Source organism: Syngnathoides biaculeatus, chromosome 16 (assembly GCF_019802595.1).
Source record: "Syngnathoides biaculeatus isolate LvHL_M chromosome 16, ASM1980259v1, whole genome shotgun sequence".
NCBI classification, from domain to species: Eukaryota; Metazoa; Chordata; class Actinopteri; order Syngnathiformes; family Syngnathidae; genus Syngnathoides; species Syngnathoides biaculeatus.
In genome coordinates, this window is record NC_084655.1 from 22,299,313 (window position 1) to 22,320,440 (window position 21,128).

The window sequence follows — 21,128 nt, forward strand, 5'->3', positions numbered from 1 at the left end:
TTGCTCAACTGCATGAGCGCTCTTTTCATGGTTAATGCATGATTTGTCCCGTTGCAGTTGAGTTTTTTTTTTTTTTTCTCGAGCGAGTGATGCAATTTGAAAAATTTCATAGTAATTTTGACATTCCTACTTGGAGAATCTCTTTGGAATTTTGATTTTTTTTTTTTAATGAAACTTAACCAATCAAAGAAGGGTGAGTGCGTTGCTAAATAATAACGCTGCTATTATGCTGTTTTACTGTCACTTGTACACACACATTTCTCTGGAACACGTCTGCTTTTCGAGACGTGTGCGTAGTACTTGAGCTGAAGTGAACATTCCGACCAGACTCGAAGTGTTAAAGACGGTCGGTTTTGGGAACTCTCGTCACATTGTTACGCTTCGTCTACAATTGGAAAGGGATATAAAATCTGACTCATTTGTTCCGTTAAGAAAGAAAAAAAAAATCATGTAAAATGCCATTTTGGCCCAACATTCATCTTTAACAATAACAATCCTTAATTTTTTTTTTTTATATTGGTCCGCCAGATGGCTTTGACTATCCCCCCGTTCAAAAAAAAAAAAAAAAAATCACCCTTTAACAGTTTTCTACAAGGGGCGCTTCGCTTACTGAAACGCTAATCATGTCACTATTGTCGAGAACGTCGTGTTCAACGTTCAAGTCCTCTTTTGTTCTCCTGCAGCCTGAAAATAGTAACGCTGGGACGTTTTGTGCCATCGAGTTTTTCTTATGTAACGTGCAAAAGTTGACTCGGTGAAACCGGAGTAATTGCTGTTGTTTTGTTTTTTTGTTTTTGGGGTGCTTCTGCATTCCGGAATATCAAACATAGTACATTGTTTGACACGCGAGTCCCAGCCCAGACAATTACTGGAACTGCAACCGCAAATAGTAACCTCTCTCTGCGTAATTACTTGTTGTATTAGTCTAAACTGGCAAAGCTACTCAAAACATCACCGCAGACGCGGTACGGTACCGATCCGAGAAAAAAAAAGTAACACTGAGGCCCCCAAAAGAAACCCCCTCAATGCCTCGGCCCCACCGAGGTTCCGAATAGAATCGGTGACGAAGGGCAGTCGTGGTAGAGTCCAAGACAAACTCAAGACGTACGTCGTATAGGGACTGAATTGGTCGGGATTTAACCCTTCAACCGCGAACAGAGTAAAACACCAGCACGATGGATACAAAAAAAACAATAAAGAAATTGTGTACACATCGTATTCGGTATACGGCTTCTGCAACCGCGATATACTTTCCCCTCGAAAAAAGCCGACACACAGCCGTTAATGTTTACACCACGGCAACAAAAGTGAGTACACCCCAAAGTGAAAAGGCCCATTTCGGGATCAATGTACGGAAGTAAATATGTAGCCACCAGGATTGGAATTTAAAATGCCACAGAAAAAATTATGTTGTAAAAATCACATTTTCAATCGCTGTATTTTAGTTTAACTTTTCAATGTTAACAAATTCGCCATTTTAAAAAATTCTACCTTTAAAGTTCAAACGCGCAGCGTGTTGGATCAGCTGAAAAGCGTTGGCCTCACAGTTCTGAGGACCCGGGTTCGATCCCGGCCCCGCCTGTGTGGAGTTTGCATGTTCTCCCTGTGCCTGCGTGGCTTTTCTTCGGGCACTCCGGTTTCCTCCCACATGCAACATTAATTGGACACTCTCAATTGCCCCTAGGTGTGATTGTGCGTCGGTTTGTCTCTATGTGCCCTGCGTTTGGCTGGCGACCAATTCAGGGTGTACCCCTCCTCCTGCCCGTTGACAGCTGGAACGGGCTCCAGCGCTCCCCGCGGCCCTCGTGAGGATAAGCGGCAAAGTAGAAGCAAGCCCATTTGTAGCGACGGACACATTTCAGTGGCAGAGCACTAAAAGTCATTTTACTGCGGGCTTTGAACGGGGAAATCGGAGTGCTCTTCAGACAAATCTCTTTTCCCGTGAAAGCATCAACAGAAATCGTGATAACAAAAAAGTATCCAGCATGTCTGCCGGTGGTAGTAACGGCTCACGAGGAGTCACGGGAGGTCACCGCTTTCTGCAGCTGCACAGGAAACGATTCAACCAACAGAATCGTCATCATCACAATCATCAACGTCTCACATACTAAAATTCAAGGCTGCGCGTGATCGTAATTTTTCGATGCCCTGCATCCATCCCACACCTGATATTTGCTGCATGAACGCTCACTCCATTGAAAGCGGGTGGGGGGGGGGGGAGGAAATAAAGTCATTTCCATTGATTGCTTTTCCAGGGATTATTCATATTTTATTCGTAGCCCCGCTGCCTGTGTTGGGAGCTGTACAAAAGAATAATAAAAGCAGTGAACTGGCATCAGGTTTTTAAAAAAAATAGGCAGCTGTTTTAGCCAAATTAGTCTTTAAATGTATAGAAAAGTATTAATATATTTTTATTATCCCTGCACATGCAACAGGTGCTCTTTGTATTGTACGGGATTGAGATTGATCATTCCAAGAATTTTATATAGCTGCACTTATTAGTTGCATACCGCCCTCTGCTGGACAGAGTAATAAACACACTTTCTATACAGATTTTTTCGTTTTTTTAATTATAACTTGTTAAACGGTAACATTTTTTACAGAGTTAAACAAAAAGACGGCATGAAAAAGACTAAAAGAAACCTTGAAAACAAAAATACTCACTATACATTTCAGTATGTACAACACAAGTCGATAAATAAGCCAATACTGCCTAGCAATATGATTTGTTTTTCTTTGAATTCTCAACGTGTTAGTGCACCGAGAGGAGTGGAAGTGGAAGTGGAAGAAAGAAACATCAGGCACTCGTAATCATGAAAAAGACGTGCTTTGGGTTGTAAACCTGAGACCAAGACAAGCCATAGTTGAACATCTACCGCCGGCTCTTAAAGCTTCCATGCGCAACTTGTGCCATATTTAGTTATTATTCGGATACCGGAGTGATTTTTCCATCGCTAACCAGCAGCATTTCACATGTCAACGCAAAAACAAGGGGAAACTGTTTTTTTTTTTTTTTTTACAAAGCAAAACAAAAAGAGGCAAACTGTTAAAAGTCTGATCCAGACATGTCGAAGCCTTTTCGAAATGTTCTTTTCCTTATGAGAAGTACTTTGTTGCCACACGTGTTCAGACCTGCTGAGTTTAATGTGCTGGGTGGGGCGGGTGGAGGGGGGGGGGGGGGGCTGCATGACAGAGTGTTTTGTTTCCTTTTTTTTTTTTTTGTGAGTTGTTTTTTTAAAGAAAGCAGTGAGCAGCTTGGAACCCCCCGCATGCCTCTCGGCTTCCTGGCCAGCCGAGTCCGGAAAAGCTACGAGCTCCCCCCCTCCGCCCTCCCTTTCTGCTCTCAAGTGCAACATGGCCAGCATGGAGCAGCTCCTTTAGTGCCTCTTCATGGACGACACCTTCTTCTTCCTGGCGGCCAGCATCTCGTAAAAGGGATCCCTGCTGATGGCGGCTCTGCGGAACCAAGCCCAAACGTCACAATTAGTCATACAGTGTAGTAGAGCTCGTGCACCTACGTCATAAAATCACGTCACTTTTGTTTACGTCGCCATATTGCCGGTCAAGCTAAGATTTCTCAATGCTAAGTCGGTTGACCAGAGTCTTTTCCAATACCGTCAAGAAATTTAGAAGGTGAAAATAAACGACCGTACGTGGAAAAATGAGATCAACTCTGCTTAAAGGACCCATATTTAAATGCCGAAGTCGATGTTTTCGCCGATAAGAAAGTGGACTGTTAATTCAATTCCGCTTGTCTTGGACAACTGGATCTACACGTGGATCTGCTGAGTAAGTCGAGATTTACACGGAAAAGTTTGAAAGCGTAGAAAAGTCGGGACACACACAAATACTTCCTTGCTGGATCTGTTCTCATCAGGAATAATTCTCATACAGTGACGGTTTTGACAGCTTGTGAACGCCGAAGCGTGTTCGGCGACACGTTGACCTTTGCCGGAATCCATCAATCTTTTCCGCAAGTATTCGATACAAATGCCAATATTTAAATAAATGAGCCGTGGTTGTACACAAACTCGCATTCATTAACTATGAATGAAAAAGAAAAAAAAAATGGACAGAGTCGTCTCCATGGAACGTACACGGAAGCGATTGCGGCCACACGTTAACCTGTGTAAACGTCTGCGACAGACATTTTTTTAAAAATATGCATTGTTCTCAAATGAGCCAACTTGGCATTAAAAACACTTCTTGGTAATTTGAGATTGAGAAGAATAATTCCTACCTGAAGTGAAGCGATCGCTACACGGGCGTGTGCGTATTTTGGTTGGGCGCCATCCATCACGTTTAATTGCCGAAATCCGATCGATATTTTCCGGTCTTTTCAGCTGGTATTCCACAGAATGATCTCGTCTGTCGTGACAACCAACAGCGCAACAGGTCTCGGGTATTATCATTATTAAATATTCTCCTCTGGTTCAACGTCGCCCACAATGCAGAGCAGCTCTGTTTGACTGCCAATATGGCGCCGTGAAAATGGTGACGTCACGTGCACGAGCTCGATTGTACATTTCTCAAGTACAGTTCAGCTGTATTTAACTTAAGTACATTTGCTTGGAACCCAATACAGCTGTCATTTTTACTCTACCTTTATGTTTTCACTCCCCCTCAAAGTATGAAATAGTTATAACTTGAGGACATCTATTGCATTTAAGCGTAGGCCTTTTTCCCCCGGACCCCGAAACTTTTTAGAACGCACTTGATGCTGTTCATCCACTCGTTTTTTTCCTCGATGGTGGGGGCGGAGATGCGGTAGAAGGTGTGGTTGCCCTCCACCACGCGGCCGTCGGCCTCCGTCTTGCACGCCTTGATCACCTGGTCCTTGTTGTCGGGGATGAAAAGCTCAAAGCAGTTCTGCGGAGGAAGCGCGGCGGCAGGTTACAACCACATTCGACGACGAGTAACCTTAGAACTGAGTTTTTGGTGAAGGAGAGGAATCCAGAGACTTGTGTATTTAAAAAAAAAAAAAAAAATCATCGCAGATCTAGGAAATTTACCAGATGAGTATTAACTTTTTGGGGGGCGTGGGGACCCTGAGTGTTTTGGGTCTTTTGTGCCACAGGAACTTCAACCTGCAAGTAGAATTTTTTGGGGCTAAACCTAAAAAGTGTTTAGAGGTTTCCATCCCGCATGAACTTTTACCTCTGTACTAAAAATCATGGCAGAAGCTTGCAAGTTCCAGACCAGGAAGTAAAAGTAGTTAGTATCTGCTTCTGCCAGGGTAAAATCATTAGTCGGTACGTATGGTACAGTGGCAAAAGTTGTGCTGGTGTTGTCTGTGCAATGAGAATACGAGGCAGAAGGGGGCGCTGTGCTTACGGGCTTCTTGTCCTCCACGTCTCTGATGCTCAGGTTCTCCAGCGGGATGATCCCTCGCGGCTCCTTGTCCTGAACACGCAAAGACGAGCCCCGTGAGCAAGGCATCTCCGGACGCGTGCCGACGCCGAGCGCTACTCACCGTGGTGTACTCGAAGTAGTACAGGCAGTTGTCTGTTAGGATGAACCACCTCCTCTTCCAGGTCTTTACGCGGCCTCCTGCGGAGCGAGCGGAAGCCATCAGAGACGCTCGGCGAGGGCGAGGAGGAGGAAAGAGAAAGCAAAAGGCGAAGCGCCGACTCTAGCAACACGCAAGGCGGACAGACGTGAGCAGACAGACAAATGGAAGTTCCCGACGAGCCCCCCCCCCCCCCCCCCCGGGCGGCGTGCTTCGTCCTCCCGCCGAGCGCTCGGCGCCGCCACCCCAGCTCAGGTAAGATGGAGGGCGGCGAAGACCCGCTTTTACGAGCTGACTGAAAACTGGCAACCGGCCTCACCTGACCCACAAAAAAAAAAAACCCTCGTAATGACTGCAGTTGAATATTATATTATATAGGTTTCCAATTACCCGTCATGCCTTGCGGCGGCCGCCATCTTGTGTGTCACAGATGTCAGAGAACACAGGTGATGGGTGAAGCGTGAAGTTTTTTTTTTTTTCCTATCGTTAATTTATCCGATCGGTCTAAGAGTTATGACGTCGTCGGAAAAAGGCAATCCTGGGATTGCCGCGACGTCATCGGAAACCGATCCATAAATCGTGGATTTCTGCGCACTGGCCAGCTGTTTTTATTGAACCATAAAGGCAACTATTCGAGGTGAGGTGTCGCTTTTTTTTTTTTTTTTTTTAAAGAATGATATTAAATAATGCAAACAGCATATTTCAAATCAAGTGAGACTGTACAGTTCAAACAAACATAACACGAAAACAACTCATTTTATTTAATGATTAGAAAAGATTTCCTTCAATGAGACGGGAGGTATGAATTTGGCAGAGGCCTTTCATTGATTTATTTTTTTTAAAGATTGCTATTAATGTTGGTATAAGTACAGTATATTACAATTGAGATCAATCACAGGCGGTTGGAGGGGGGGGGGGGGTTATAGCAACCATAACCAGAATGACAGAAAAATGGGAGAATCTTTTGTTCTTTAAGAAGAAAATTGAAATGTATGTGTAAATATATATTACACTTTGATAGAGGATTTATTTATTTCTTGGAGAGGAGGGTTTTGTTTTATTTTATTTTTTAAATGATAACCTTAGAGGAACATGACAAAGAAATCAGTTTAACACATTATTTTTTATAAATCCTGCCAAGAAAATATATCAATTAGAGGAAAGGCTTTATTTTTTTAAAAGAGTATAATACAATGTAACCAGAATATTAGTACTGATCATGAGAAACAGGTGTATAGCGATCATAACCAGAATGGAAGTAAAAGGGGAGAATCTTTTGTTTTTTATAAGAAGAAAATTAAAATGTATGTGTAAATGTATATTACACTTTGATATCAGGGGTTTTATTTATTTATTGGAAAGGAGTTTTTTTTTTAACGATAAACTTTGTGGAACATTACAAAGAAATCAGTTTAACAATTTGTTTATAAATCCTGCCAAGAAAATCTATATATTAGTGGAAAGGATTTATTTTTAAAAGAGTATTATACAGCGTAAGCAGAATATTACTACAGATCAAAAGAAACGGGTGTGAAAACCAAGCCCGATCAGAATATGAGATTTTATTTCCTGATAAAAAAAAAAAAATGGAGGTGATAATGAGGGTGAGCATCTCTTTGGTCTAGGCCTTTCATTTCAGAATGGTATATAAAAAAAATGCAATATTATCACAGAGGTTAGTTTTAAACTCAATTTTCACCCATCTGGAAATTAATTTTTCTCCCCCCGGCATTTTGTGCCATGAAACGTTTTCCTTGCTTTGGAAACTTTTCACCCTCAGGTGTTTCTTTCCCTTTCCACGCCCGGCGAGCGCTTTGATTAACCCGACCTTCAATGATCCCCTAACGTGACCTTTCACCTCGGCCCGCCTAACCTGACCCCCGCTTTGTCAACCTCGTTTCCTGTGCGGGGGAAACCCGACCCGCCTGGGCAGATGGCAGCCTCCCCCTCGGCCCGCGACCATGTTCTGCCGCTCTGAAGCCTCCAATTTCCTGTTGGGGAATTTGTTAACCAGAAAGTCAGTCGGAGTCTAGACGACGTGATCCCGCCCGCCACCGTGTTAGCTGACAAACGAGAGAGGAAAGAGCGTTCTCGGGTTACGCGTAGCGAGACACACGCTTTTCATCATCATATGCAGCCGTTGCGGCCGTATATGATATTCCGTCATATCTGCGTATGACAAGGCATCGCGGCAGGTCAAACGTCCGACTATCAACTAGGGCGGGGGGGGGGGGGGGGCAAAAGTACGGCAGGCCGGCCACATACAGCCTGTTCTGTTCTCTAATAATATTCTCATTTATTGGATCCACTTCGCTGTTTTTGTCCAACAATATGGTGGCTAAAATTTGATAACTGACCCAAGAAACAAAAAATGCGGGCAGAAATGTCACGTGAAATGTTTTTGCTGATTGTTCAATTTTTTTCGGGACTTTCCAATATTCCATCCCATTTTCTAGCATTATTTTAAAAAAAAAAAAAGTTTGGTCTTTTTTCAATTATTAAAAATACAAAACGCCACACAGATCCATTAATGTTTTTGGGGTAGCAGAGAAACAAAAATCAGTATTAAAGTTTAATCAGAAACAAACATATACAATTGCTTAAAATTAAAAATGCTAATATTATTGTAAATGTTTTTCGACAAAGAAAAAAAAAAAAAATTGACTGGGCCTTCAGCTCCGCCATTTGCCTACCCCTGAATTACGCACACATGCCTTTACCCTCACCGTCGTCTTGGAAACAAAGGAGCAACACAGAGCTGAATGTGGCTCGGGGACCCTCAGATCGGCTCAACGAAGACCGTTTTGGGGGCCGGGGGTTCCGTGCCACTCCGACAAAGAAGACACGACGTCCTCCGGTGCAAGAACAGCCGGGCAGAGGTCCCGGCGCGTCGTTGCCAACGGAGGGGGAGGGCGGCGGGGGCCAGATGTTGGGCGGGCACAGGTTCAGAGTTTTGAGACCGTGTTTGTGACGTCGATTTTGTGTCATTACAGTGGAACCTCAATGTTTAAAGCTCGTCAAATTTGAAGATTTGAGGAAAATATAGCTTTAATGGACACATTCTATCATAATACACGCATCTGTTAATCCACACCTAACACATTTTCCGGTTCTATTTGGTAGGTTTCTCCAAGTTTTGCTTTTTTTATTTTTAAGTCAACTTGACGGAATCTCAAGCTCAAGTCGTTAATCAGGTTTTTGTGAATAAACAACTTTAATTTGAAGCGATTGGCAAGTACCTAATGACATTGTAAGCCGCCATGTTAGCTTCTTCCGCTATTCTTCCGCTAGCCAGGAAAAGGTCAGGTCTATTAAACGAAGGTCTTTATGATTATCACGATATTAAACAATGATACCCGTATATTACAACTGATAGTCAAACTGGAGTTTTAATTAAAAAAAAAAAAAAAAACACCCTAACAGAAATATATTATTTCCTCTAGTAAAAATTAAGGGTATAATAGATGAGAGCCTTTATTTTTAGAATAGACTAGTGGGTTAGCTTCAGGCGCTAACTGCTTGTTACTCGTTGACAAAAGGTAAAGTGTTAAATGTATGTCGTTTTACCCAATTTACATTTCATTTCATGGTTTATGTTCCAGTCAACATGACAATGGTAAAGTGTGTATCGACGTTTATTGCCCCTCCTTGTCCAGCATTATTGTCTGGTACTGTTTGCATACTAAGATCACAGTGCTCAACTTCTGCTCACAATTGCGTATTATTTATGAATGTGGCAGTTTGGAACAAACGATGTGGCATATACCGTATTTTACCACACGATAAGGCGCAACTAAAAGCCTTTAATTTTCTCAAAAGCCGATGGTGCGCCTTACGATCCGGAGCGCCTTATATATGGATCAATATTAAGCCTTTAGTGCAGCTCCGTCTAATGGGATGCATAACGTAACCCAAACCTCTACTGTAGCATCGATTCTATGCGCCTTATAATGCGGTGCGTCTTATATATGAAAAAAGTTTTAAAATGGGCCATTCATTGAAGGTGCGCCTTATAATGCAGTGCGCCTTATATATGAAAGCTTTTAAAATGTGCCATTCATTGAAGGTGCGCCTTATAATGGGGTGTGCCTAATATATGAAAAAAGTTTTGAAATATGCCATTCAATGAAGTGCGCCTTATAATGCGGTGCGTCTATATATGGGGAAAAAGTTTTAAAATAGCCCATTCATTGAAGGTGCGCCCCATAATGCGGTGCGCCTTATATATGAAAGCTTTTAAAATGTGCCATTCATTGAAGGTGTGCCTTATAATGGGGTGTGCCTAATATATGAAAAAAGTTTTAAAATGGGCCATTCATTGAAGGTGCGCCTTATAATGCGGTGCGTCTTATATATGGGGAAAAAGTTTTAAAATAGGCCATTCATTGAAGGTGCGCCTTATAATGCGGTGCGCCTTATATATGAAAGCTTTTAAAATGTGCCATTCATTGAAAGTGCGCCTTATAATGCGGTGCGTCTTATATATGGGGAAAAAGTTTTAAAATAGGCCATTCATTGAAGGTGCGCCTTATAATGCGGTGCGCCTTATATATGAAAGCTTTTAAAATGTGCCATTCATTGAAAGTGTGCCTTATAATGGGGTGTGCCTAATATATGAAAAAAGTTTTGAAATATGCCATTCAATGAAGGTGCGCCTTATAATGCGGTGCGTCTTATATATGGGGAAAAAAGTTTTAAAATAGGCCATTCATTGAAGGTGCGCCCCATAATGCGGTGCGCCTTATATATGAAAGCTTTTAAAATGTGCCATTCATTGAAGGTGTGCCTTATAATGGGGTGTGCCTAATATATGAAAAAAGTTTTGAAATATGCCATTCAATGAAGGTGCGCCTTATAATGCGGTGCGTCTTATATATGGGAAAAAAGTTTTAAAATAGGCCATTCATTGAAGGTGCGCCTTATAATGCGGTGCGTCTTATATATGAAAAAAGTTTTAAAATGGGCCATTCATTGAGGGTGCGCCTTATAATGCGGTGCGTCTTATATATGGGAAAAAAGTTTTAAAATAGGCCATTCATTGAAGGTGCGCCTTATAATGCGGTGCGCCTTATATATGAAAGCTTTTAAAATGTGCCATTCATTGAAGGTGTGCCTTATAATGGGGTGTGCCTAATATATGAAAAAAGTTTTGAAATATGCCATTCAATGAAGGTGCGCCTTATAATGCGGTGCGTCTTATATATGGGAAAAAAGTTTTAAAATAGGCCATTCATTGAAGGTGCGCCCCATAATGCGGTGCGCCTTATATATGAAAGCTTTTAAAATGTGCCATTCATTGAAGGTGTGCCTTATAATGGGGTGTGCCTAATATATGAAAAAAGTTTTGAAATATGCCATTCAATGAAGGTGCGCCTTATATATGAAAAAAGTTTGGAAATAAGCCATTCATTGAAGGTGCGCCTTATATATTTAAAAAAAGTTTTTAGATAGGCCATTCAATAAAGATGTGTCTTATAATTTGGTGCGCCTTATATATGAAAAAAAGTTTTAAAATAGGCCATTCATTGAAGGTGCACCTTATATATGAACAATGTTTTAAAATGGGCCATTCATTGAAGATGCGTCTTATAATGCGGTGCGCCTTATATATGAAAACATTTTTGAAATAGTCCATTCATTGAAGGTGCGCCTTATATATGAACGTTTTAAAATAGGCCATTCATTGAAGGTGCGCCTTATAATCCGGAATATACGGAGAATTAAATTGTGTACAACATTAGAGATTCCACTGTAAATGTACAAATGGTATCCAGTAGCAATAAATGTTATAATCGAAACCCTGGTAAACATTCTGCTGCCAGCACCGCTCTCGCCGCTCAAGGAGCACACCCACCCACCCATCTGATCCACTGAATAGCAGAGAGGAGAGCCACATGGTTGAAAAGCTGCAGTATTCCCTTTCCACGTGCACAAACAGAGCCAACCAGTGTGTCTTTATGTGGCTACTGCATTGGAAGGGGAAAGGGAAGAATGCAGCTTTCTGGGTGAAACGAAACCCACATGAAAAAGATAGTGACCATCACAAGACCTCAGCGGGAGAGGTCGGAAAGCCAAAGGAGCCCACGGGGGTGGCAGCCGACCACCCTCAAAATAAAAAAGATGAGAGGACACACAAATAAAAACCACCAACGCGGAACAGACAAACATCTGAAGTTGAAATGCGTCGATGGAGGAGAAACAAAAATAACCCCAGACACGGAAAAACCCAGCCGGACGTCGGAGGAGAACGAAAAGCGACAATGGCGCACCACCAAAAGCACCGGAGAGCTGAGAGACACGGAGCATGGTCTTTTCTTGCTTGGTTTTTTTTTTTTTTTGTTTGTTTGTTTGTTTTGTTTCATTTGTACATACCTCCTGAGGTAGGAAAGACAACAGCCAAAATCATGGGAACAAACAAACGAAGAGGAAAAAGGGGGGGAAAAAATAATCAGCAAATGAAATAAATGAGAAGGAATTATTGCACCACAATGTCGTCCATATCGGGATCGAATGCACTGCGTTCCGGTGTCGCACTTTCAGTCCACCACACGGGGGAGCTGTGCACACCGAAAAGCATTACACAACCGCTTGGCTTGGCTCCATATGGGCCCTCATTTGATCCACCACCTTGATTTTCAAAATTGTTTGAAAGATCGCTAGCTGAAGACTCTCGAGGTCCGCGTCGGCGGTGATCGATAAGACTGACTATTTACAAATCAGAGTGAATCGCTACAAGCAGGAGTCAATAGAGGAGGATGGTGTTGAGGAATCAACCGACCGCTGTGCTTTTCAGACGTCGTCTGACGACCTGCGGAACACGAGGAACTCCACAAAGCCACAGACGTGCGCTTTTGTGTCCATCGCAAATAAACTGAATTTGGTGAACATTTTCAAACGGTTCCCGGGTGTCTTAGTAACGTGTCTGTGGCGCACTTTTGTCAAAATAGACACTTTTGGAGAATTTTTTTTTTTTTACCATGGTGAAATAAGCACATCTTAGAGGCATATGCACACACACACACACACACACACACATATATACATATATCCATCCATCCATTTTCTTAGTCGCTTATCCTCACAAGGATCGCGGGGAGTGCTGGAGCCTATCCCAGCTGTCGACGGGCAGGAGGCGGGGCGCACCCTGAACTGGTCGCCAGCCAATCGCGGGGCACATCGAGAGAAACAGCCGCACTCGCAATCACACCTACGGGCAATTTTGAGTGCCCAATTAATGTTGCGTGTTTTTGGGATGTGGGAGGAAACCGGAGTGCCTGGAGAAAACCCACGCAGGCACGGGGAGAACATGCAAACTCCACACTGGCGGGGCTGGGATCAAACCCGGGTCCTCACAACTGTGAAGCCAACGCTTTACCAGCTGATCCACTGTCCCACCCACATACATACATATATGTTTTTTTTTTTTTTTTGGGGGGGGGGGGGGGCACTGGACTGCCACCGTTTAAAATTGCCTTTGATTAACCGACAATATTCCGATGTTCAAGTAGACTTTTCCTGACAAGTTTGTCATCAGTAATGAGCTCCTCTATGGTTACCGTCAACATTTTCCTTCTTATATTTTTTTAAAGAAGCTCAAAGCTCCTTTTGTCTACGCAGATACTCCAATAACACTTTTGAGCAGTTTTGATTCCATCCATTTTTTCCTTCCAGTTTCCAAGCCGCTTATCCCCACGAGGGTCACTGGAGTGCGGGAGCTTATCCCAGCGAAATTAGGGGAAAAGGTGGACTATTATTCCAAATCTGTTTTTTGATTAGTGGTTTTGGCATTTTTTTTCCCCCCACTCCTTGTGTTTGTAGTTTGACTCAAGGATGTCACAGACCTTTTACTAAAACACCTGCGAACAGTTTCGAATGGTGTAAAGAAAAAACAAAACAAAAAAAAAAACACAGGTCGACTTTCACTACTACGAGTATGTTCATATTTATACACGCTATGCACACTTCACTGCTTTCCTTTCCCGTGCGTATGTCAACGTATGTGTACGTCTTCAAACATTTATAAACCTCCATGTATGGTGGTCTGACCTTTGGGCCACATTCATAATTCATGAAAGTCTTCATTGTCAGTACGACCCCCCCCCCCCCACACAAACACACACTCACACACAGTCAAAGGTTGTTGACCTCATTTTTATATGAGGAAGATTTGACAAATGTGATCTGTCAATATAGCATACTGACTAATGATAGTTTTCAGCGAGTATGAGTACGAATGAATTTTTACCCACCAAGTTTTAGCAACCAGCCTTCCCTGTCCGGGTTGAAGAAGGTGTGCGTGAGGTCGTTGCCGTCGTCTTCTGGAATCTTAAAAGGCTCATTCTTGATGCTCTCGTACAGATTCTGCATGGCAGAAAGACGCGGTCAGCAGAGGGGCGTGAAATCGGACGGAGCGGGCCCCGGGCCTGATCGAACTTGCCCTGAGCAGGTCTTCGGGTAGGTCCCCTCCCTCGTTGATCCCCCGGTTCATGGAGATGAAGCGTTCCACGGTGGGCTTGTCCTTCACGTTGGGGTTGTGAAGGCTGGTGTTGAGCATGATGATGGCAAATGACAGGATGTAACAGGTGTCTGCAATACAAGTGGCAGAACTGGAGTTTTTCGCCCAGAGTTTCCGTTCACTACGCGCATGTTGAGGGTTGCATGGAGTATCGGTACTTGGAAAAATTACAGTGATACCTCGCCATCAACAATGAAACCAACTTATTTTTAGTCCTGGTATCTCTGCACAGTTTGGAAAAAATAGGCTACGTTTGCTGGCTTTGAGATGTTTATCACTAACTCCTCTAAAATATTTAAAGTTAGAACAAAAGCTGGACAAGAATGTAGCGGGCAGAATAAATGTACCACAAGTGCGGAGAGACAATAACTAAGGCAGCTGTGGAAGATTGTTTGCCGTTAGGGAACAAACAAAAAGCAAAAAAGCATAGAGGCGAGACTTCACCAGAACTGGGGATAAAAACAGTCACTGATATGTCCACATGATATCATTTTCCATACTGCCCTTCAATACTTTGGATGAGTAACTTTATGAATTCCACTAGCGGCACGGTGACTCAGATGGAAAGCGTTGGCCTCACAGTTCTGAGCACCTGGGTTCAAACCCAAGTGCCTGTGTGGGTTTCCTCCGGGCACTCCGGTTTCCTCCCGCATCCCCCCCCCAAAAAAACATGCAACATTAATTGGACACTCTAAATTGCCCCTAGGTGTGATTGTGAGCGCAGCCGTTTGTCTCAAGGTGCCTTGCGATTGGCCGGCAACCAGTTCAGGGTGTACCCCGCCTCCTGCCCGTTGACAACTGAGATAGGCTCCAGCACTCCCCGTGACACTTGTGAGGATAAGTGGCTAAGAAAATGGATGGATGGATTCCACTACTTTTGCTAATGTTATAGTTTTTCATATATTGTTTCATTATCTGTATCAAGTTACTTTATGCAGGTCGTCAGAATTTTGATATTGTGACATTTCTACAAAGTCTGAATATTATTAAGAGATGTATGAGGAAGGACATCAGCAAATTATGCTGTGCGTGTATGCGCGTGTGCGCTATTGAAAGCTGAAGCACGCGGCTGACGAAGCAGCACTTTAGCTGTCGTGCGGGGCTCTTAAGCAGCCGCCATGCATTATTGCACATCCATCTACATCCACGATAGAGCCGCTCATCTACGCGCATTATTCCCAAAAGGCCGGCAACGCCTAAACCAAAAGAAAACCTCGGCAGACTTTGTGTCTGCTGAAGAAAGTAAAGTAGCTCAGCACGCCATTAGGCCCGCCGACACTGCAATTACAGCAGATATGAAAAAGTCAACCGTGATGAGGGAGCTGAACTCAAAGGGTTCCTAGCTGGCACCTGTGGACTGGAAAACACCGGGGTTGCATTGGCAGTAGCGCTGAGCGAAGGATTCCATCATGCGGTCGATCTTCTGGGCTTCTCCCGGTAGCCGGAAACTCCACAGGAACTGTCTGTGAGGACAAACGTCACGGTCAGGATGCGCTCGGGAGGGTGGTGGGCTATCGCATGTAGCCGTTTACACAATCGCTTCAAAGCACCCATAATGATCATAATGCAGTGAAGAAAATGAGTATTTGAACACCCTGCTATATTGCAAGTTTCAATGGTCAGCGACCTGAAAAGAGCTGGGACCACCGTTTCCAAGGTGACTGTTGGTAATACACTAAGACGTCACGATTTGAAATCATGCACGACGCGGAAGGTTCCCCTGCTTAAACCGGCACATGTCAAGGCCTGTCTTAAGTTTGCCAGTGACCATTTGGATGATACTGAGGAGTCATGGGAGAAGGTTTTGTTGTCAGATGAGACCAAAATGGAACTTTTTGGCCATAATTCCACTAACCGAACGAATGATGAGTTCCATCCCAAGAACACCGTCCCTACTGTGAAGCACGGGGGTGGTAGCATCATGCTTTGGGGGTGTTTTTCTGCACACGGGACAGGACGACTGCGCACTGTATTAAGGAGAGGATGACCGTGGCCATGTATTGTGAGATTTTGGCGAACAACCTCTTTCCCACAGTCAGAGGATTGAAGATGGGCCGTGGCTGGACTTTTCAACACGACGATGACCCGAAGCACAAAGCCAGGAAAACCAAGGAGTGGCTCCGGAAGAAGCATATCAAGGTCTCCAGACCTAAACCCAATAGAAAATCTTTGAAGGGAGCTGAAACTCCGTGTTTCTCAGCGACAGCCCAGAAACCCGTCTGATCTAGAGAAGATCTGCGTGGAGGAGTGGGCCAAAATCTCTCCTGCAGTGTGTGCAAACCTGGTGAACAACTACAGGAAACGTTTGACCTCTGTAATTGCAAACAAAGGCTACTGTAACAATTATTAACGTTCTTTTTCTCAGGTGTTGAAATACTTATTTGCAGCTGTATCACAAATAAATCATTAAAAAAAAAAAAATCATACATTGGGATTTTTGCATTTTTCTTTTTAGATTATCTCTCTCACAGCGGACGTGCACCTACGATGAAAATTTCAGACCCCTCCATGATATCTAAGTGGGAGAACTTATTTCATTATTTGGAGCCAGTGAATATGTTTTATTTGATGAAAATGTTCTTTTAGGGGCTTTTTTTTAACTTTTAGAACTTCTTTTCTTTTATGAGGGCCGCAAGTTCCTCTCCTCTATTTCAGATGTGACGCAGCCATGATCTTACCTCAAGGCCTGAACAAGGTTGAGGTCTGTGAATTCATGAAGCTCAACAAAAGCGTGGAGGACCTGGATGTTGAATTCATCCCTGGAAGACACAAATGAAAAAAAAATAAAAAAAATCATTGAATATATGAGCTAAAGGCCACATGATAAGAGTTAAAGACGAGAGAAAAGATTTAGGCTAATGACTGTTGAGGGCTTTTGAGCCAGAGAGAAGACGTGCCGGTCGTAAAGGGAATGCGCTCCCGTCAGGTGGAGTGACAAGAGGCTCGCCCCTTGACTAATTCACCCATCGCCTCATCTGGGTGATGACATCCTCCCGTAACCCGTACGCTATCCAGACTCAACGATCTGCCACGTGAGCCGACTCCGCATCGTTCCCAGCGGACCCGAGACCGATCCAATCGGCTAGAAGCCAGCGGAGAGAAGGGAAGAAAAAAACAGACCCCATCCTTAATGCGTGACCGTCTGACCCGTAATCCCCCGCATACCAAAACGGTGCTCGGCGTCATTTCCGAGGACTGCCTTTCGTGAGTGCTCGATGGTGGAGTCCAACCTTGAATTTCCCTTAAATGATGCGAAGTGCGTCTTGAGCGCGTTACTTAGGAGTGACTAAGACAATTGAAAGCAGATGGCGACGAGCGAGGCGGAGACATTGTCTAAAAGCGGGACTGCTAAAAAGGATGAGCGTGCCCCCGCGGCACGATGAAAGTGAGCATGATGTAAAGTGTGCAGTTATGAACGTGAAACTATGTGCGTCTGTCCTTACCTTTCCCCAAGGTAATCGCCAATGGCAGTTTTGTTCAGGCCCTCCCCCTTACAAAGGAACTGAGCGATGTCGTCGCTGGTGTTCTTCAGCAGGTCGTTCTCGATGAGGAACTGAATTCCCTGGAAAATTGATGAAATTAACGTAAAAAAAAAGTGCCTCTGACGTATCACGGAAACCGTTCATCTACCTTTTTGGGATCCATGTTGAATTTCTTACGGCCCATGGCCACCTGTTTGTTCCTTTGCATGGTTTTCCTGGGAAAAGGGGAAAACAGTGAACTGCTGTTAATTGTGAAGACGGGAAAAAAAAAATGAAGTTTGGCATTAAGAACCTTGACATAATAACGTACATCTATCAACTTTGAAATTCACTCCTCGGGTGAATTGAAGAATATCCCAACAGACTATGGGCTCGAGGACGGGTTCTGCTTCCAGCGCATATCGATGTGAGATTTTGTTTTTTGTTTTTCGGTCCAATCAGATTTCAGATAGTATCTGTTGCGATGTCAATCTAATCTTGCCAGGGTCTTCAGAATCGGTCGTGCTGGCCAACGTGACTTCAACGAGAGTAGCAATGGAGTCAGATTTCGTCCTCACAGCGCCAGAATGCCAGCCATCGATGGCGTCAGCATTTATCGGTCTTCTGCATGAGCAAAATTTATTGCAAGTGTAACCATTCGATTCTGCTTTGGAAGTCATTTGTGAGTGTCGATGTGACTAGCGAATGGAATTTTAGGGGAAGAGTCCAGTCCAGCACAGAATGCAGTTCAGTGTCAAACTAAATATAAAACAAAGAGGATGACAGGTCGTGTATTGAAAATAAATTATCCAATTTTGCCTCTGGATGATCTCTTAATGCAAACATTTTGCTCAAATAAATTTCTTGTCACCTCCAATCTGGATCTATGATTCATTCAAGCAAACGGATGAGTCATTTATCCAACGTGACTAATAAATCGCATTACAAAATGATATTTCCCGCTCACCGGTCCCCTCGACCCTCAAAGCCCCGACTAATCCCGCTTATGGGAAGAAGTCCTTTCTCTGGCCCGGAGCCGTGCACGGGGTCAAAGTGGGTTTTGTAGGGTCCACCGTTGCCGCGGTGACACCCCCAAGCCTCCTTCGCAATCTCCTGCTGGGATTCCTTTGGCTTTCGTCCGCTACTCACATACTTAAAGTAAAACCACAGCAGGCAAGGTACAAACATGACCACGTCGTGTCGCCGTGATGAGACGTCGCAATCGCATCAATGAGATGCAACTCTTAATGGGTTTAGGAGGAAAGCCAAAGTGCGCCATGATTTATCTGCCGTTGATGTAGTCGAACTCCGGCGCTTCGTTTCCCTCGGGATGGTGCAGTCTGCTTGGGCCGCTGCATTATTCAAGGAGGCCTCCCATCATGTGGGGTGTGATGGGATGCGCCCAATAAAACATTTAAAGTCTCTTCAAAGCAGTCATTTTGGGAGGCGTCTTCAGAATAGACAACTATCAATAATTAAAAGTTTAATTTGACAAGTACCGTCATTTCCAGCCTACAAGCCGCGACTTTTTTTCCACACGCTTTCGACCCAGTGGTTCATGCGGTGATGCGGCTAATTTGTGCATTTTTTTCGAACGGCCACAAGGGGGCACTCGAGTGGAAAAGGTAAGAATGAGAGCGGTGGAATATATGTGCTGAGGAAGTGATTTTTACTGGTCCTGTTAGCGCTGCGCTGGTGTTAGCGTGTTGCTGCTGTGTTACTGGCGTGTCTCAGTGATATTTACCTGTAAGTTTTATTTTCACCAGCCCTATTAGCATTAGTGCAACACTAGCGTTAGCGCTATCGTTACCACTCCCGTTAGCGCGGCGCTAGCACTAGCATTAACACGGCGTTAGTGTTAAACTTTCTGTGTACCGTCTTTGTAAATATGTCGTTTTCCAATGTGGGCACTTGCGGCTTTTACACAGCCGCGGCGTATGTATGTACCAAATGGTATTTCCTTTACAAATGTACTCTGTGAGGCTGGTAACCAGGTGCGCGCTGTAGGCCGGGAATTACGGTGAATGAAAGGGAAAAAAAGTCAATTTGGTCAACATACAAGAAACTGTTTGACGTCGGTTGGCATGGGGTTGGTCGGCAATGATTAGCCCTTTTTCCACTGATCGTACGTAACGACATTTGTGATCGTGGAATGCAGTGTGAGAAACGACAGAGCTGCACCAATGACCTACCTATGCTCGGTTCTATAAAAAAAAAAAAAAAGCAAAAGCTGATAAATTGGGGATTTTCTCAGCGTTGTCTCACCTCTCCTCGGTGGAACCCAGGTTCTCAATCTCGTTAGTGACCTCTGCTATCTCATCCTTCAGCCTCTGCGGAAGAAAAGCAGCAGCATTTACATTCAATTTTTGACGTCGCCATTACATGCCATGGAATAAGAATTTGGGGGCAGCCTTATTTCAAAGTGAATTAGTGTTGAGAGGATTCTGGCTTAACCCTACTACAAGCGGTGTCGCAGAGCATCAAAGTGGATTAAAGTGCGGTTGGCATTCGGTGACTCTCTCGGCCTTGGAGGCAGCTTTCCTCACTGGAGTCAAGCACGAGGTGAGCGCGATGTCAAACAGAAAAAGTCTTGGTCGGGCATTTCCCGTCATTTGTGTAGAACTCCACCACCATCTGCTCAAATCTCAACATTCACTACGTGAGACGGTTCACTTGGTGATCTGATTGACTGTCACGGCCATCACAGGCCTCCAAAACAAATTCCAGTTTTGGGGGACAGTTCTGGTGGCAGATGACACCGCTTGTTCTAAACCACCTTTTCATTGGTTATTTCGCGAAATGCAGAAAGTCCTCGGGTTACAACAGATCCATTCCTATAGTAGCAACTTAACTCGAATTTCAACTTAAGTCGGATTCCACCATTAAAATCAGAATTTACATCAAAATACTTTTTTCAAAAAACAAATACAATTAAATAAACAAGATGACGTACTTAGCATTACTGCTGAGAGGTGGATGGAGAAGAAGAAGAAGAAGGGGAGGCTGTGCTTAGCTATTGCGAAGGAACCTGGTTGGTCCTCAATCCTCTCCATCTCGACAAGTATCAAAGAACCTTGTTTTGTGATCATTGTACCCGACATAGGAACGGAACACTTCACACGCGCTAAAATACAGGCTTTGTATTTAATAATTGTCACCACGGTCAAGCGACTGAAGCCTTGGTGGTGTTGGTGTCTGTCCTTTCGCCAATGTTTTTATGATCTTGAGCTTCGTTTCCATGTTCATGGATTTTCGTTTGGCTGCAGAAGCATTGCTAAAAGACACAGCTTCCTTCTTTGGGGCAAAATGTCTAAAAAGGAGGGTGAAAAATGCAAAGATACTCCCGGCGCACAAACACGGACAAGCATTAGCCAGACAAAATGGCGGACGTGGGACGGGCGTTATAAAGTCGCGACGTCTTAGGTCGAGACCGTCTTAACCGGGGACTCCCTGTACAAGAATCGTGCAGCAGAAGACTGAAAATCATTGTGGCTAAAAAAGTCTAAAACATTTTTACACGGGTTTATAGTAAAGTCCTGTATTGAGTTACAAAGTCAAAAAAAAAAAAAAAAAAAGACAAAAGTGCCTCGATTCCAATCCATTTCTCATGCACTGCCATTTAACTATAGGCCACTCCACAAAG

The 21,128-nt window shown here is 43.8% G+C and overlaps 1 protein-coding gene across 3 annotated transcripts in view; it reads right to left on the reverse strand.

Annotated features, from left to right (window-relative positions):
- Positions 1-2,551: 2,551 nt before the first annotated feature.
- cyth1a (cytohesin 1a) overlaps positions 2,552-21,128 on the reverse strand; it is a 42,580-nt gene continuing 24,003 nt past the window's right edge. For 2 of the 3 annotated variants that reach the window (XM_061845359.1, XM_061845358.1), the window contains exons 3-13: positions 19,751-19,815; positions 17,655-17,721; positions 17,468-17,586; positions 16,703-16,783; positions 15,375-15,487; positions 13,947-14,095; positions 13,758-13,870; positions 5,474-5,552; positions 5,335-5,403; positions 4,715-4,869; positions 2,552-3,456 (exon numbers count right to left, since the gene is read on the reverse strand). In XM_061845359.1, the coding sequence (XP_061701343.1) occupies positions 3,378-3,456; positions 4,715-4,869; positions 5,335-5,403; positions 5,474-5,552; positions 13,758-13,870; positions 13,947-14,095; positions 15,375-15,487; positions 16,703-16,783; positions 17,468-17,586; positions 17,655-17,721; positions 19,751-19,815 (1,089 nt within the window). In that variant the 3' untranslated portion in view covers positions 2,552-3,377. The remainder of the gene's footprint in view (positions 3,457-4,714; positions 4,870-5,334; positions 5,404-5,473; positions 5,553-13,757; positions 13,871-13,946; positions 14,096-15,374; positions 15,488-16,702; positions 16,784-17,467; positions 17,587-17,654; positions 17,722-19,750; positions 19,816-21,128) is intronic. The other variant, XM_061845356.1, reaches the window with a different exon arrangement.